The sequence below is a fragment of the Oncorhynchus keta genome, chromosome 15 (genome assembly GCF_023373465.1).
Source record: "Oncorhynchus keta strain PuntledgeMale-10-30-2019 chromosome 15, Oket_V2, whole genome shotgun sequence".
NCBI classification, from domain to species: Eukaryota; Metazoa; Chordata; class Actinopteri; order Salmoniformes; family Salmonidae; genus Oncorhynchus; species Oncorhynchus keta.
Genome location: NC_068435.1, coordinates 14,923,274 through 14,940,035, shown reverse-complemented (window position 1 = coordinate 14,940,035; position 16,762 = coordinate 14,923,274). Strand labels below are relative to the sequence as shown.

General features: G+C 43.2%; 2 protein-coding genes across 2 annotated transcripts; one reads left to right on the top strand and one right to left on the bottom strand.

Moving 5' to 3' along the window:
• Nucleotides 1–1,234: 1,234 nt before the first annotated feature.
• On the top strand, nt 1,235–11,837 carry pif1 (PIF1 5'-to-3' DNA helicase homolog (S. cerevisiae)). Its single transcript, XM_035787717.2, has 13 exons — nt 1,235–1,367; nt 1,706–2,290; nt 2,517–2,646; nt 2,778–2,903; nt 3,173–3,326; nt 3,542–3,656; nt 3,949–4,055; nt 4,407–4,546; nt 6,739–6,845; nt 7,026–7,113; nt 7,867–8,012; nt 9,076–9,267; nt 11,471–11,837. Exons 2-13 carry the CDS (start codon nt 1,724–1,726, stop codon nt 11,519–11,521), a joined length of 1,923 nt encoding a protein of 640 aa, XP_035643610.1. The 5' UTR covers nt 1,235–1,367; nt 1,706–1,723; the 3' UTR covers nt 11,522–11,837.
• A 2,570-nt stretch (nt 11,838–14,407) lies between these two features.
• On the bottom strand, nt 14,408–16,041 carry LOC118395095 (cytochrome b-c1 complex subunit 6, mitochondrial-like). The gene is made up of 4 exons (XM_035788880.2): nt 15,874–16,041; nt 15,257–15,316; nt 14,940–15,101; nt 14,408–14,785 (listed from the first exon to the last, which is right to left on the bottom strand). Exons 1-4 carry the CDS (start codon nt 15,919–15,921, stop codon nt 14,753–14,755), a joined length of 303 nt encoding a protein of 100 aa, XP_035644773.1. The 5' UTR covers nt 15,922–16,041; the 3' UTR covers nt 14,408–14,752.
• Between the last annotated feature and the right edge of the window lie 721 nt (nt 16,042–16,762).

Below are 16,762 nucleotides of genomic sequence, written 5' to 3'. Positions count from 1 at the left end.
TCAGGATATATGGATTCCAATTTGCATAAAGTCCAGTGACGTTCCTTGAGGGCTGTTGTGGTATCGGCTTGAGGGGGGATATACACGGCCCCACTATATTCAAAGAGAATTATCTTGGGAGATAATACGGTCGGCATTTGATTGTGAGGTATTCTAGGTCGGATGAACAAAAGGACTTGAGTTTGTGTATGTTATCACACCAGGAGTCATTAATCATGAAACATACACAGCCGCCCTTCTTTTTCCAGCATAGGCATACTCATCACCATAGGGAAGCCCATGGGTTCCTTCTTGCCAAGGTCATTAAGGTAAAAAACAACTAAAAAACTCTCAATTGAGATCCGGTTATTTAAATATAATTCAGACGGCCCTCTGTCATACAGAACTCAACTTTTATCCATACAGTTCGATCACGCAGTACTGCAACATTATTCAAGCAAAATTGGAGAGAAAAAAACTAAGGGGCACTTCAGAAGAATGACATGCAAACGTTTAGGATACTTTACAATAAAATGCAATAGGCCAACTGATTGATCATTTAATAGCCAAAATTGTGCAAAGTATTTTGATCATAAAATAAAATATGTTTTGCAAACAACATTTTTTTTCTGCATTTCTATTGTTCTTCATTTAAAGCGCCAACCAATTGCGGTTGGGCTGGAACAAAAGCCTACACACTCTCTCCGGTGTTTAGCTCTACTGCCGTTTTGCAGAGGGATTGTCATCTCTCTTGGAGACATAGCATAGGCCTATTGTTTTAAAAAAAATATATATAAACACATTTTCTCTAGAACAAGGACAAACAGATTTATGTTATAGAACACGACTGTAAAGAAATAGAGATATGCAGATTAGAAATATACTGAGCAAACGGATTAGGTGCGTTGATTGAAGGGGGTGAAGGGGGAACGTCAAATTCAAATCGAGAAGATAATCTGTACCGGCTCACATTTAAACAAAGCATCGTCCAGAAACATAGCCATACATTTGTTTTTAAAATCATGAATGGAATTTTTAAAACCAAACGAATGGCCCACTATCTACCCGGTTTTAATCGGTGGGCCGAGGTATCTCCAAAATGAACGCTTCGCAGATACTGAAATACATGAAGTATGTTTCCACAATCGCAGCAATTGGTCAGTATGGCAAAATTATGGGCGGGGTCATATACGTCAAATGGCATTACGAGTCTTTCATTGGTTAAATCCTTTAAAGGACCCTGCTGTTACTGGTCAAAATATGTTGCGCTGCCATTGGTTTGTATTACAAACACCGACAGTTTTGAAAATTGCATTTTACTTCAGAAAGCACGCTAACTACAACGCAAGGCATCAGTCTTTGCTCAAGCTACATTTTTCTTCAAAGAGGTAAATCAAGTTACTACATCGAATTCTGGAGCGACCCTGTGTGTTTGTTAATCTGTTTTTAATGCATGGTACGTTTAAAGTATATTTTAATGTTTTGTTGCATGCATCTCTAGCCAAGGGATCCACTATTTGCTTTCAATCGAAACCCAGATGGCTAGTAGGTAGCCAAATATTGATTTACTTGCAGACGTGTGTTGATTAAATAATTTACAAAACAGCCGTGGCATTTAGGCATTTAGGGTCCAGTTGATTACGTTATCTAGCTGGTGTTAGATGTGCGATTCGTTTTGATCAGTGTTCATTGTTTGTTTTAATGTGACTTTTACCTCTAACATTAGAGCCCGCACATTGTTACAATGATGCAAGGGGACGACGGTGCCCAGCTCCAGTGCAGTGTCGTGGTGGAGCGCCTGAACTCCTCTGGCCAGGCCACCAAACGCCAAGTCATCCGGAAGGCAGCAGTTCTTCTGGGTCGCAACGAATTCCAGGAGATAATCCTGCGCGTGCACAACGGCAAAGTGCCCGAAAGTTACACGCTCAAAGAGTTCCAGCTTTTTACCCGGTTTGCTAAGGATGGCAAGTGCACTGTTAAACTGCTCCCCGAAAACGTCCAAGTGCTCATCTCTGACTGCCCGCCCCACCTACTAAACATTTTCCTGAAGACCTTGAGTATCAAACACCAGGCCTGGCAGACTAGCAAACCTATGACAGACCGAGAGAAGCTGAAAGCCTGTCTGCCCCGCAGCTTCGAGACCATCAGCCCATTACAGCAGAAGGATGTACAGAAGGCCAATGAGCTAAGGAGCAAAGTGAATGCACCAGTGCTCTCTAAAGGTCTGGTAGTGAGGACTGGTAATACGATGACTGGAGGACCACAGGGACAGCAGGTTAAGAGACAAAGGACAGACTGTGACTCTAGCCCAGTGAGTTGAGTTTATATCCTCAGTGACTTTGTCATTGCTCCCCAAGCTGATGTTCAACCTGGTTTGCACTTAACAACCCTGGTGGTGGGAATGCATTGCATGCCGTTCAGCCTAGTCTGTTTATCACTGGTTTGGTTTCGTTAGACATAAGATTGGTTTGATGTCCAACATTTTGTTAGTTGTTAGGCTAGTCCTTGAAGTTGTTATTATTATTCTCCGTCCTCAGTTGAAGGCACTCCACCCAAGCAAAAAGCCCACCCTGTCTCTACCGGCGGCACGGAAGTTGAACAAAGAACAAGCCGCTGTCCTCAGTGCTGTGTTGAGTGGGAAGAATGTTTTCTTCACTGGCAGTGCAGGTATCTACCTTCCATTCCAAGCTGAAGTCATTACTTTCATTGTATGAGTTTGATTCATACAATGACTCATACATTCAGGACCCCCACATAGTGTTTTTGGCTATTCAAGACTGTTCTGTCTTTTTGTTCAGGCACAGGGAAGTCCTTCCTGTTGAAGAGGATTGTGGGCTCTCTGCCGCCCAAGAGCACCTACGCCACGGCCAGCACGGGCGTGGCAGCGTGTCACATCGGGGGGACCACGCTACACAACTTTGCTGGTTAGTCACCACACCACCGAATAAGAGTGAGCTGTCTGTCTAGAAATGGCTGTCTCAACTCTAACAGTTGTTTCAATTGACACATTTGATAGTCCCTGTAGTTAGCTTCACAAAATGGTTTACTGCCGGTTACCAGAACTGTACTGGGAGCCTTTAGTGGAGGGTTGGCTGAACACCCTCATCTTGCTATCTTTCACCTTCTCTATTTCCTTGTCTCATTCCCACCTTTTCCAAATTCTCTTTAACCTCGTCTTACCCCATTGTCTCAGGTATTGGGTCAGGCTCAGCCCCTCTGGAGCAGTGTATAGAGCTGGCCCAGAGGCCCGGGGTCCTGCAGCACTGGACTAGCTGTCACCACCTCATCATCGACGAGATCTCTATGGTTGAGGCCCAGTTTTTCGACAAGTTGGAGGCAATAGCAAGGTAATAGAACCACCACCCACTCGCACCCTATAGAATTTAGTGTTGTATTATGTAATTATGTTTATGGGCTGAATCCGATCTTCAGAAATGCCAGTCCCATTGATTCAATACACAATTGTAAGAATTATGTACACGTATCAACCGACCTGTTTCTATTAGAGTTCATTGTGTGTAATTCTGCTATGATTTCTTCCATTGACATGTCGTTGCTCCAGGTGTCTGAGGAGGTCCACAGAGCCGTTTGGAGGAATCCATCTGATAGTGTGTGGGGACTTCCTCCAGCTGCCCCCGGTCTCCAAGGAAAAGGACAAGGTCGCGTTCTGCTTCCAGGTCAGAAAGCCTGGTGATAATGGTGACATGTCATGATAATGCCCCACTGACTCCCACCTTGAGCTTTTCTCATTACAGCATGTCAGTCTCTAGCCATGTTGGGATTCTAACACAGAAGCTTGCGTACAACATGTGAATAATTAATGCATTACTAGTATCCCTGACAGATTTGGGGTAAACCTTTGAGTTATGTTTAACTTGTACAGTATTTCAAGTTTGTGTCTAAGATGATACCTGATATGATGAAGAGTGCACCATCCATTGAAAATGCTGACCTCTTGTTGACCTCTAGTCTAGAAGCTGGCGGAAGTGCATCCATCTGAACATGGAGCTGACTGAGGTGCGCAGACAGACTGACCAGTCTTTCATCTCCCTCCTGCAGGCAGTGAGGGTGGGCAGGTACAGTACGCTGAGCAGTGGACAATAGGCAGCCATTTTGGATGTCTGTTCTGGGCTTTTTCAATGGGTGTATCTCAATAGTCTGATGCAGCTTCCTCTCCTTGTCACATGAAATGCAAGATTGGTAAAATTCATGCTTTCACAAAATGACTTGGAACGAGAGGAGAGAGCCACTTTATAGACTGTTGAGAAGCACCCAGTGTGCCACCAACCAACTGATATCCATGGTCTCATGACAAAATGCCAGTTCTACAGTATACCATATAGAGTTTGAGCAATTTAGTAAAATGGAATCCTAATCATGCAATATTCTAAATCATTGTATTTTCAATGTCCATCATTAAATCCCAGAGTCACAGAGGAAGTCACTGCCAAGTTGATAAAGAGCGCCTATCACAAGATTGAGCGGGATGGTATCCTGGCAACCAGGCTTTGCACGCACAAGGACGATGTAGAGCTCACTAACAACAACAAGCTCCAGCAGCTGCCAGGTTTGGTGTTTTTTCTTTATTTTTGATCATTTTAATGACTTATCGCCTACAGTTCTTCCGTTGTTGTGAAACAAACTGTTGCCTTGAGGCAAGTGACAATTGGCCATTATTGTATGTCTCAGGCTTGAGTCAGCTCCTGACAGGGCCGGTCCAAGCCTCTAAGTGACTGAAGCGACTGCTTGGGGCCCCATGAACACTAGGAGGTCCCAGACCAAAGCATTTTCTAAATAAGCCACTGATTTTTTTTTTTTTTGTGTCATTTTGAAAAATAAATAAAATATCAGTTCATTTTTGGAGAAAAAAAAGGCCGTTTATAGTTAAGTGAAATTGTACATTTGGCACATCTCAAGCGTAGACACACCACATGATTAAGTAAGCTAGAACCATTGAAAAGACTGTCTTGTTTTTGATTTATGTGAACCCAGCCATGTGCTGCCCTTGTTACTGGGCAACCTGTGGTGAGTGTTTGCCTGCAGATACCATGAGTGCTCTCTGTGTCGTGCTGGTTTCAACGGTCATGGAGTCTTACTGAGATAAAACGAAAGTAGGGTTGTCACTTGCAAAAATATTTGGTGTGAAAACAATTTCTACCCCAATTGCTCAAAACAAAATCAACATCCATGTGCTGCTTTTGTTAGGAGACCACATGTCCTCTGTCTGTGACTCAAAGTAAAATACTATATTGTAGCTGTTTGCTGACTACAGACTTTAGGTTACAGATCTGGGACCTCCTGCGTGTCATATTGTGAAGAGGGTTGTGAAGGTGGACTCCAATAGTAAGCCCTCTGTTAGCATGTCTCTCAGTGAGCTATTAAACAGGAAGAGGGTAACCAATACTGAGTTAAATAGGCTGCAAAAAGTGATGTAATATCAGGCGAGCTAAACGGATGTGCATGGACAACATTTGAAGAACGTGGTTCTAATAATTTAGGCTCGGGATGGTATGAAAACTGTTGTGGGGTTGCAGGACGAAAGTAAGGATTTTTTATTTATTTTGGCATTGGATGCGTTTGAATTCTGACAGTCAACTGGTACAGGTGTAAGCTGTCAGGAGCCTGTGGCACACAGCCCTTGCCAATCGTCACCTGGTTTCCCCCCTCCTGCTGAGCAATTAGACCTTTATTTGTTTAAATTGTGTATTAACAGTCTACTGGGATCCATGTTGCCAAGGACAACCACTCAAAAGGTTTTTAATAACTACAGACCAGTCACCAAGGGGTAGACAATAGTCAATCATGGTGCCAAAATTATTGTAATTGGCTAAATTCAGCTCAGTGTAGCACTGGCATGTTGTGTAAGAATGACAAGCAACAGCTTTTTTTTGTCACAGGAAACTAGGAAAGATCCAGGTTGACAGGACCTTGACTCTCTTAGAAATCTTCCAGGCTTAACATTTTCTTTGATCTGTTGGTATGGCAACCTTAGTATCAAAGCTAAAAATCCACTAGCTAGAATGGTGAAAGCTCACAGGAGTCCCGCAGAGTAGTCTGACCTGTACAACAGACAAGTGGTGAGGAAGGCAAGACTGTGCCCACCCTCTACACTCTTCCCATCCTGTCTGACTGTGCCCACAACCTACACTGTGAGTTGCAAGGCCTACCTTCTTGCTCCTGGTTTAGAGTCCCCACTGTCAAGACTAACTGGTACAAGCACTCCTTTATTGCTACGGTCATTGCCCTTTTCAATACAGGGAAGAGGTTGGCTACTCTGCCCAAATGGTTTCATTGTCCTTGGTTGTCATAACATTGGGATGATGGTGGTAATGACGTTGCTGCTGACTTATTTGTCAGCATATTCTTGATGTTGATGTGATAATTTGAGAATGTTGTTGGGTAATTTTACTACTGCTTTATGTGCTGCTGCTCATGTTGCACAGTCAGACAGGATGGAAGTCGTTGTAGAACACGTGTCAAACTCATTCCACGGAGTGCCGCTTTGTCTGCAGTTGTTCACTGCACCTGTGTACCTGTTTTGACTAATTCGTAAAACTCCCCTCATCTTGTTGTCTAGGTCTCAATTGAAATGATCCTGTCAGCACATGACTGTAGTAGATCTATGTGGATTTAGTTTGTCTCCATATGCTCCCCCTGATGCAAAGCCCAATGCCTTCTGGGACAAATTTAAGTAAACTTGATGATTACTTTTAGACTTGAACTGTGTGCCACATTTTAAAGGGGTCTTCTTGCTTCCAGGGTCAGTGCGGGTGTTTGAGGCTGTGGACAGCGACCCTGCACTGGTGAAGACCATAGACAGCCAGAGTCCCGTCAGCAGGCTACTGCAGCTTAAAGTGGGCGCTCAGGTCAGTGTATGGAGACTACTCCCTCAGTGGTCACAGCTGAATAGACACATGCATCTTTAACCTGTTGAACTAACTTGGATCCTTGCTGATCAGATCCATAGTGTTTTTAAAAAATATATATTTTTATTTTCCACTGTGATATGACCGCTCACTGACAACTGATTTGATTCCTATCCCCAGGTGATGCTAACAAAGAACCTGGATGTCCAGCGTGGCCTGGTCAACGGGGCTCGAGGTGTCGTGGTGGACTTTCAGCCGGGGAAACTAGGTAGATTCAATATACCGTACACTTCAATAAACAGTAGGATTGAGGTTTTAAAAGTATGTGGTTCAGGTGTGGTTCAGGTCTTGGTTAATGTACTCGGTAACATTTCAACTATCTACTAACCCTTGCTGTAATCTTAACCCTTATCCTAAATGTGACCCTTATTATAACCCTAACCTTATCAACAGATGGTCATACTATCTGTACAGCATCTACAGATGGAAAATCCAGACTATCCAAATAAAGTGACCCAGAAGTATACTTTAATGCCTAATAACCCTCAAATTTCATTGCGGTTATCTGTTTTAGCTAAAATCAAATTTTATTTGTCACATACACATGGTTAGCAGATGTTAATGCGAGTGTAGCGAAATGCTTGTGCTTCTAGTTCCGACAATGCAGTAATAACCAACAAGTGATCTAACTAACAATTCCAAAAATACTGTCTTATACACAGTGTAAGGGGATAAAGAATATGTACATAAAGATATATGAATGAGTGATGGTACAGAGCAGCATAGGCAAGATACAGTAGATGGTATCGAGTACAGTATATACATATGAGATGAGTATGTAAACAAAGTGGCATAGTTAAAGTGGCTAGTGATACATGTATTACATAAGGATGCAGTCGATGGATGACCAATAGTCGATGATATAGAGTACAGTATATAGCTGTGCATTTATGATCGACTCATTGACTGTGTTCCCTAACTCTGTATAGTAGCAGTCCATCAGTCCTTTCTGACTCCTCAGGGCTCCCACGTGTGCGTTTCCTGTGCGGCACCACTGAGGCGTTGAAGCCAGAGCGTTGGATGTTCAAGGCCGGAGGCGGGCTTTATCTGAGCCGCCAGCAGCTGCCACTCAAACTGGCCTGGGCAATCTCTATCCACAAGAGCCAGGTGAGGCGTGGCAATGACCATGTAAGACCCTACGGTGTGCTTGGCTAAACGCTCTAGAACCGAGTAGGGATTCCACATATGAGCCATTCAAATACAAAGAAGATGCATCCTTCCATCTCTTCTTGGAGGTGACCTGATACAATTTATTTGGTTGAAGTTATGCAGTGCAACTGCTGCTTTCTCCTGTCCAATAATCTTGGATCATTGATAACGCCCTCTCTCTCCGACGACAAATGTGATGGACCTGCGTCCTATGTTTGATCACATTCCCAAAACGCAATCCTCTCCCTTTGGCTGTGACGACGCACCCCTACCAAACTGTTACTGCGCAGATAAATTTGATATCTGTTCAACTCCAACTAGCCATGCTTATCACCATAATGTTTTTATCTAGCCAATTAAAGTTCTACAAGGCAGAGACTTTAAGGGGAGAGGAAAGGTGGCATGCGCCTGGATGAAATGGAATCCAGCCTCCGATGGATGACCATTAGCAATTCTCACTCCCTACTATTTCTTGCCACTAAACTGCCAGACAGTGCTGGTCACAGATCAGCTGAGTTGGACCCTGGGTGTTATTACTCAGTCCACCCCCCCCCTGCTAACCCAAGAACTGGATCTCATTACTCTGAAATGTGTCCGTGATGATTGGCTAGATGGATAAGCCGTGCCCTCTGGGTAATTGAGTTCATTGGTCACTGTCGGTGTCATCAATGTTTGGTTTCCCCTCACCTCGACAGAGGCAGCGGTAGAATCCGATGGCGTGAACAGAGTGTCACAGGATCATAACCTTGTGACAATTGCAGCTTGTATTGGCATCAAAGATGTGCAGCTCTAAGCAATATGTCTAGATTCTGTATTCATATGATTCATTCCCTATGAATCATTGTTTTTCTGCAGCTATCCAAGCAAAGCTAGTTTTCACTACATATCAGGCTGACTGATTTCACATCACGTGTATCAGGTCTTCCTGTCTGTATAATTGTCTACCGCATCTTGTCTACCGCATCCTGTCTATGTCCATGCGTCTGTATTTGGGGCATGTCTCTCACCTACTGTATGTCAGGGTATGACGCTGGACTGTGTGGAGATCTCCCTGGCGCGTGTGTTTGAGAGGGGCCAGGCCTATGTGGCGCTGTCTCGGGCCAAGAGCCTGGAGGGGCTAAGGGTCATGGACTTTGACCCCCATGTGGTCCGTGCCGACCCCGACGTGCTGCACTTCTACAGCAAGTTGAGGAAAGAGAGGCTACTGTTGCAGGTAAGTTTCTGGCTGTATGCTTAATTTGTATTGACCGTAAGGCCTAATGTTCTTTGACCCAGTCTGGGTCCTCACAGGGGTTATCTAACAAGGTCCCAGAATAGGTCAAAGGGCTTATAGACCTACAGTGACTTGTTCCACATTTTGTAGGTACAGCCTGAATTCAAAATGGATTAAATAGATTTCTCAATGGAAAGCAGACTAAACCAGGATTTTGTCTGCACTTTTTTTTTAATCCTGAAACTCCCTAGTCCGTAACATTATACAACTACCACTATGCTTGACGATATGGAGTGGTAATCGTAAATGTGTTGTATTCCGGACAAAGTTAATTGCTTTGCCACATTTTTTTGCAGTATTACTTTAATGTCTTGTTGCAATAAATATTTTTATGCTGTGCAGGCTTACTATAATTTCACTCTGGCAATTAGGTTAGTATAGTGACGTAACTACAATGTTGTTCCAGCCTCAGTTTTCTCCTGTCACAACCATTAAACTCTGTTTTAAAGTCACCGTTGGCCTCAAGGTGAAATCCCTGAGTGGTTTCCTTCCCAAGGTGAAATCCCTGAGTGGTTTCCTTCCCAAGGTGAAATCCCTGAGTGGTTTCCTTCCCAAGGTGAAATCCCTGAGTGGTTTCCTTCCCAAGGTGAAATCCCTGAGTGGTTTCCTTCCCAAGGTGAAATCCCTGAGTGGTTTCCTTCCCAAGGTGAAATCCCTGAGTGGTTTCCTTCCCAAGGTGAAATCCCTGAGTGGTTTCCTTCCCAAGGTGAAATCCCTGAGTGGTTTCCTTCCCAAGGTGAAATCCCTGAGTGGTTTCCTTCCCAAGGTGAAATCCCTGAGTGGTTTCCTTCCCAAGGTGAAATCCCTGAGTGGTTTCCTTCCCAAGGTGAAATCCCTGAGTGGTTTCCTTCCCAAGGTGAAATCCCTGAGTGGTTTCCTTCCCAAGGTGAAATCCCTGAGTGGTTTCCTTCCCAAGGTGAAATCCCTGAGTGGTTTCCTTCCCAAGGTGAAATCCCTGAGTGGTTTCCTTCCCAAGGTGAAATCCCTGAGTGGTTTCCTTCCCAAGGTGAAATCCCTGAGTGGTTTCCTTCCCAAGGTGAAATCCCTGAGTGGTTTCCTTCCCAAGGTGAAATCCCTGAGTGGTTTCCTTCCCAAGGTGAAATCCCTGAGTGGTTTCCTTCCCAAGGTGAAATCCCTGAGTGGTTTCCTTCCCAAGGTGAAATCCCTGAGTGGTTTCCTTCCCAAGGTGAAATCCCTGAGTGGTTTCCTTCCCCTCCAGCAACTATGTTAGTAAGGAAGACTATCTTTGTAGTGACTGGGTATGTCTATACACCATCCAAAGTGTAATATCTTCAGCATGCTCAAAGAGGTGTGTGTGTGTGTGATAACATACATACATCACACCTGCCCAGACCCGTCTGCTCACATCTCCAGCGCCTGCATCACTCTCCGCCACATGGCCTCAAACTGCACCATTTATTTTCTCTCCGCCGTCGCCCACACATTTTCAACTTTTAGATATTCATCTTAGGGATAATTCAATGGGTGCCCTTCTTTGCAAGGCCTTGGGAAAACCTCCCTGGTCTTTGTGGCAGAGTGTTTGAAATGCTTTGCTCGACTGAGGAACCTTAGTTATCTATGTGTGGGATACAGAGCTGAAGGAGTCATTCAAGTATCATTTTAAACACTTGCACACAGTGAGTCCATGTGACTTGTTAAGCACATTTTTACTCACATTATTTAGTCTTTTGCCATAATAAAAGGGTTGAATACTTATTGGCTCATGACATTTCTGCTTTTCTTCATTCATTTGTAGAAATGTCAACACAATTCCACTTTGACGTGTGTGTAGGCCAGTGACAAAATATATTTAATACATTTTCAATTCTGGCTGTGACAATGTGGAAAATGTTGAGGGGTGTGAATATTTTCTGAAGGCATTGTGTAAAAATACTAATTCTTTGAAGCAATGAGAATTGCCTTTTCTCAGTTTTTTAGTGGGGGGGCGCCTTAGCAGTATAGTTGTGCTTTAATGGTATCCTGCTGTGTACTGCCACCCTGTGTCGAGGTGCAATGCTTTCCAGAAATCTGACCTCTGAGGGTGGGTTAGGTCTGGTAATGATGATCTTAGTTGGGTGTGTCCATCCACAGCTATGTGACTGTCCAAAGCAAAGGGCTTGTATAACACTCTGTATCTCTGCAGGCTTCAATGAATGAGTTTGTGGGCAAAAGTAACAAGGAGAATCGTTGGTGAGAAGGAACTGCTCAACAACCCAAACCGTGCAAACTATTTTAATTTAAAATTTGATTTGTGTTTTTATTTCCATCTTTCAAGTGATCGTCTCAGGCTGTACTTTTTTTTTTTTTAAGGGTATACACATGGACTTTTGTACTACCAACAACTTTAGTTGTATCTTTATATACCTGTTATTTATTGTCATGCTCTTGACCATGTGGGAATGTTTATGACTTTTTTAAGCAAATAAAGTTTTAGTAGAACTAAACTGAAAAGATTAAAAGCATCATGTAAAGTGTTTTCACGAGCTAAAATAAAAGATCCCAGAAATGTTCCATATGCACAAAGCTTATCTCAGATTTGGTGCACAAATTTGTTTATATACCTGTTTAGCAAGCATTTCTTCTTTGCCAAGGTAATCCAACCACCTGGCCAGTGTGGCATTTTAAACTGCATGATCATTACACAGGTGCACCTTGTCGTGGGGACATTAAGGCCACTCTTAAATGTGCAGTTTTGTCACATAACACAGTGCCACAGATGTCTCAGTTTGAGGAAGTGTGCAATTGGCATGCTGACTGCAGGAATGTCCACCAGAATTGTTGCCAGAATTTAATGTTAATTTCTCTACCATCAACCACCTGTAATTTGAGAGAATTTGGCAATCTGTCCAACTGGACAGCTGATGAAACTGGACTATTTCTGTCTGTAATAAAGTCATTTTTTGAGGGGAAAACACATTCTCAGTGACTGGGCTTTACTCCTTAGTGGGTGGACCTATGCCCTCCCATGGCTGTGCCCCTGTCCAGTTGTGAAATCCATAAATTAGGGTCTAATTTACTTAAATTGACAGATTTCCTTCATATGAAATCATTGCATATTTATTTCCCCCAGTAGACTTTGTACAGTAACTATGACCAGTTCATTTCAAGGCTTGGCCTATATTGTAAGGTCATAAACCAAAAAGACATTCGATTGAGGTATTTAGAGCATCACATTCTCGGGCTTACATACTCCTAGTACCACATACTCATCGTACCAAGAAACGTCTTGTTTGATTTTCAAGATGACTCGGGGATCCTTGATTGCTTCAATGCCGTTTAATAGGTCAGGTCTGTACTTCTACTTTTAAAAATCACCTGTCCAGAAACAAGTCTCTCACTGTTGCCACTTGCTATAGACCTCCATCTGCCCCCAGGACACCATATTGGTTGAGGTCATAACCGCCATCAAGAAGAGACATTACTGTGCAGCTGTATTCATCGACCTGGCCATGGCTTTCAACTCTGTCAATCACCACATTCTTATCGGCAGACTCAACAGACCTTGGTTTCTCAAATGATTGCCTCGCCTGGTTCACCAACTACTTCTCTGATAGAGTTCAGTGTGTCAAATCGGAGGGCCTGTTGTCCGGACCTCTGGCAGTCTATGGGGTGCCACAGGGTTCAATTCTCGGGCCGACTCTCTTCTGTGTATACATCAAAGATGTCGCTCTTGCTGCTGGTGAGTCTCTGATCCACCTCTACGCAGACGACACCATTCTGTGTACTTCTGGACACTGTGTTAACTAACTTCCAGACGAGCTTCAATGCCATACAACTCTCCTTCCGGGGCCACCAACTGCTCTTAAATGCTAGTAAAACTAAATACATGCTCTTCAACTGATCAATGCCCGCCCGTCCAGCATCACTACTCTCTGGACGGTTCTGACTTAGAATATGTGGACAACTACAAATTCCTAGGTGTCTGATTAGGCTGTAAACTCCTTCCAGACTCCCATTAAGCATCTCCAATGTAAAATTAAATCTAGAATCGGCTTCCTATTTTCGCAACAAAGCATCCTTAACTCATGCTGCCGAACATAGCCAAAACTGACCATCCTACCGATCCTCGACTTCGGCGATGTCATTTACAAAATAGCCTCCAACACGCTACTCAACAAATTGGATGTAGTCTATCTGTTTTGTCACCAAAGCCCCATATACTACCCACCACTGCGACCTGTACGCTCTCGTTGGCTGGCCCTCGCTTCATACTTGTTGCAAAACCCACTGGCTCCAGGTCATCTACAAGTCTCTGCTAGGTAAAGGCCCGCCTTTTCTCAGCTCACTGGTCACCATAGCAGCACATGCTCCAGCAGGTATATCTCACTGGTCATCCCCAAAGTCAATTCCTCCTAGTTCTCTGCTGCCAATGACTGGAACGAACTGCAAAAATCACTGAAGCCTCATCTCCCCCACTAGCTTTAAGCACCAGCTGTCAGAGCAGCTCACAGATCACTGCACCTGTACACAGCCCATCCAACTACCTCATCCCCATACTGGATTTCTTGCTCCTTTGCACCTCTGTATCTCTACTTGCACATTAATCTTCTGCACATCTACCATTCCAGTGTTTAATTGCTAAATTGTAATTACTTTGCCAGCATGGCCTATTTATTGCCTTACCTCCCTTATCTTACCTCATTTGCACACACTGTATATAGACTTCTGAATTATTGACTTGTTTATTCCATGTGTAACTCTGTGTTGTATGTGTCGAACTGCTCTGCTTTATCTTGGCCAGGTCACAGTTGTAAATGGGAACTTGTTCTCAACTAGCTTACCTGGTGAAAGTAAGTGTAGTCAAACCAAGCACTGACAATCATGAGCCAGGTTTCCAGTGTCATGCAACCTCTGCAAGCCAGAGCTTACTAGAACCAGCGGTGTTTGAAATCAACAGACTGAAATGTGAAAACTTCAGTCTTCACAGGAAGTAATTGCTTGTAGAGTTTTCCCAACTAATTCTGACAGTAGTCGTCACTCTGGGCCAGAGATGGCAACATAGGGCAACTACACTAATCTTCTCTGGACCAACACATTCATGTATAAACGTACAGTTTGAAGAAGTTGAGGGGACACGGTCTGCAGTGCTTGACATTTTAATGCAGTAAAACTCCTGAGTGGTTAATCACCTGGCCAGTCTTCATTTACTGGCCACAAAGATCTGATAAGTTTGCATCTATCACCAATACAAGCAGCAGGTTGGCCATATACAGTCTAAAATGTACATATGTGTAATGGCTCAGGTTGCTGGTGTATACAGAACTATTTTGTCCAGAAAAAAAACTAACAAGATCTAATTTATTAACATTCATGGGTAGAACACAGGCTCTGGTCTCAAACCTTCCCTGACACTGCACATCTGTAGTATTTATAACAGATTCCACAGTTGCAATAAACTACTGGAATTGACGAAGAATGGAGAAGTTCATTTGACGTTGTGGAAGAGCTTGTGCGCTACCTGTGAGAAAAAAGAGAAATAACTAGTTCAATATGATAATGTATTGTAATTTACAGATTATTACCACAAATAATAAATTGATCACATGTAAGCTTGACATTTTCCTGCATGCAGTAGTGTGTGTGCTCACAGGGTTCCTAAAAAAAACACTTACACAGTGGTCCCGTGCATGTAGGAAGTCGAAGAGTTCCTCTGTGCATTCCTCCTGTGTGTGTGATCTTGAGCCCACTCGGGCCGTGCAGGCCTCCAGCCTCTCCCTTGTGTGGGTGCAGTGCTCTGACGCCTCACACTTTGCCCGTATTGTTTCTAAGGGATCCTGGGAGAGACCAACACAGCTGCAGATGACTCATCAAAAGAACTCTCAATGTATCGAGAAAAAAAAAAAAAGTCAGGGAATCTTAATTTGTATGTTCATATTCAAATATTAGTCATCAAAGGACAGTGTGGTAAATGTAAATTCAACTGTCTTACCACCATGTCTTCTTCCTCCTCTTCCTCCTCTCCTTCCTCCTCTGCCGGTGCCTCTTCCTCCTGGTCAGTGACAACATTAGTGGGGTGCAACATACACCTTGCATATAAACATTTAACAATGATCAATTATTCATTCTACAAAAGCCATTTCTGTTCGACACAATAAGGTTCCATCTGACAGGACTAACTTTCTGAATGAGATCTATAGGAAGTGAATGAGTTGATCTATTGTAAAAGCAAAGAACAATATTAGGTTATGGGTTGAATAGCTTTCCATATAACTCAACTTGATTTATTCAAATGATCTAAAACTAGTTTTCAAACCTAAGTTGAAATTTTAATTAAAACTAATTTGTTTCTAAATATAAAATCCAGGTGTAAATAACAAGTGGTAACGACGTTACACCAATCTCAATCATCCATGTTAATTAAACGAGGAGTGTCCAGAGCTAGCTGCCAAGGACGCACGCCTGGCTAGCAATGCAATTAGCAAGTTACTGTGTGCAGCTACCGTTAGCTAGCTAACTGATAGCATTCGGGTTGCATAACTTGATATATTGGTAGGATTCGCAGAGAAAACTACATTGCAATAGGAAGATTTTGATATTGTGCAATACCTCATCATCAGGCTCCCCATTCATTATCATTTTGTTTTCGAAAACCATGATTTTAGTCCTAAAATTGGCAAGGACAACGCCGGCAGAAGACACACGACCTAACGTTAGATCACCAGCTTTGATTTGGAGGACGTGTTACGTCACACGCAGGAAATAGCTCGCTTGAAAGTTCGCCGGAAGAATGTTTCTTTTCGTTCACTAGATGGCAGCCCTCCAACCATCTCCATGCGCTGGGGGAACCAATGTTCTGATATATTCTGCCCGATGGCAAGACGGGTTGGAAACAGTGTCGTACACCAACATGGCAGCGTCCATGGACACGAGAATATGGTTTAGAAAAATTGAAGATCTACGGTGTCTAACGGAACCGCGTGAAAGCAAAATTGTACGTATAACGTGTAGACTGGTTTAAGCAACAACAAAAAATCCACAAAACAAGTTCGCGAAAAAAAATCTAGCACCGGTTCACTTTGTGTGAGGAGGGTCTTTTTTTCGCGCACAATTGTATACCTTCATATTTTAATCATCACCGGTGATGGAGTCAACAGAGTGAGAACTGCTTATTTACTGGCAACAAGGATGTTACCAAGTTAGTCTCTAAATTAGCCTAGGGTATGGGTCCTGGATCTGCACTATCGTCTAGGATTTATGGGCATTCTCTGTAATACACTAGGGACCGGCTTGGACATAAACCATACATTTTTAAACTTTTATTTAACTAGACAAGTCAGTAAAGATAATTCTTATTTACAATGATGGCCAAACCCGGAAGACGCTGGGCCAATTATGCGCCGCACTAAACCATCCTCCATTCAGGTTGAAAAGGCATAATTCCCTTCCTTAACTATATTTGAATGGCGAGCCACCGAAAACACAAAAAAAGTGAAAA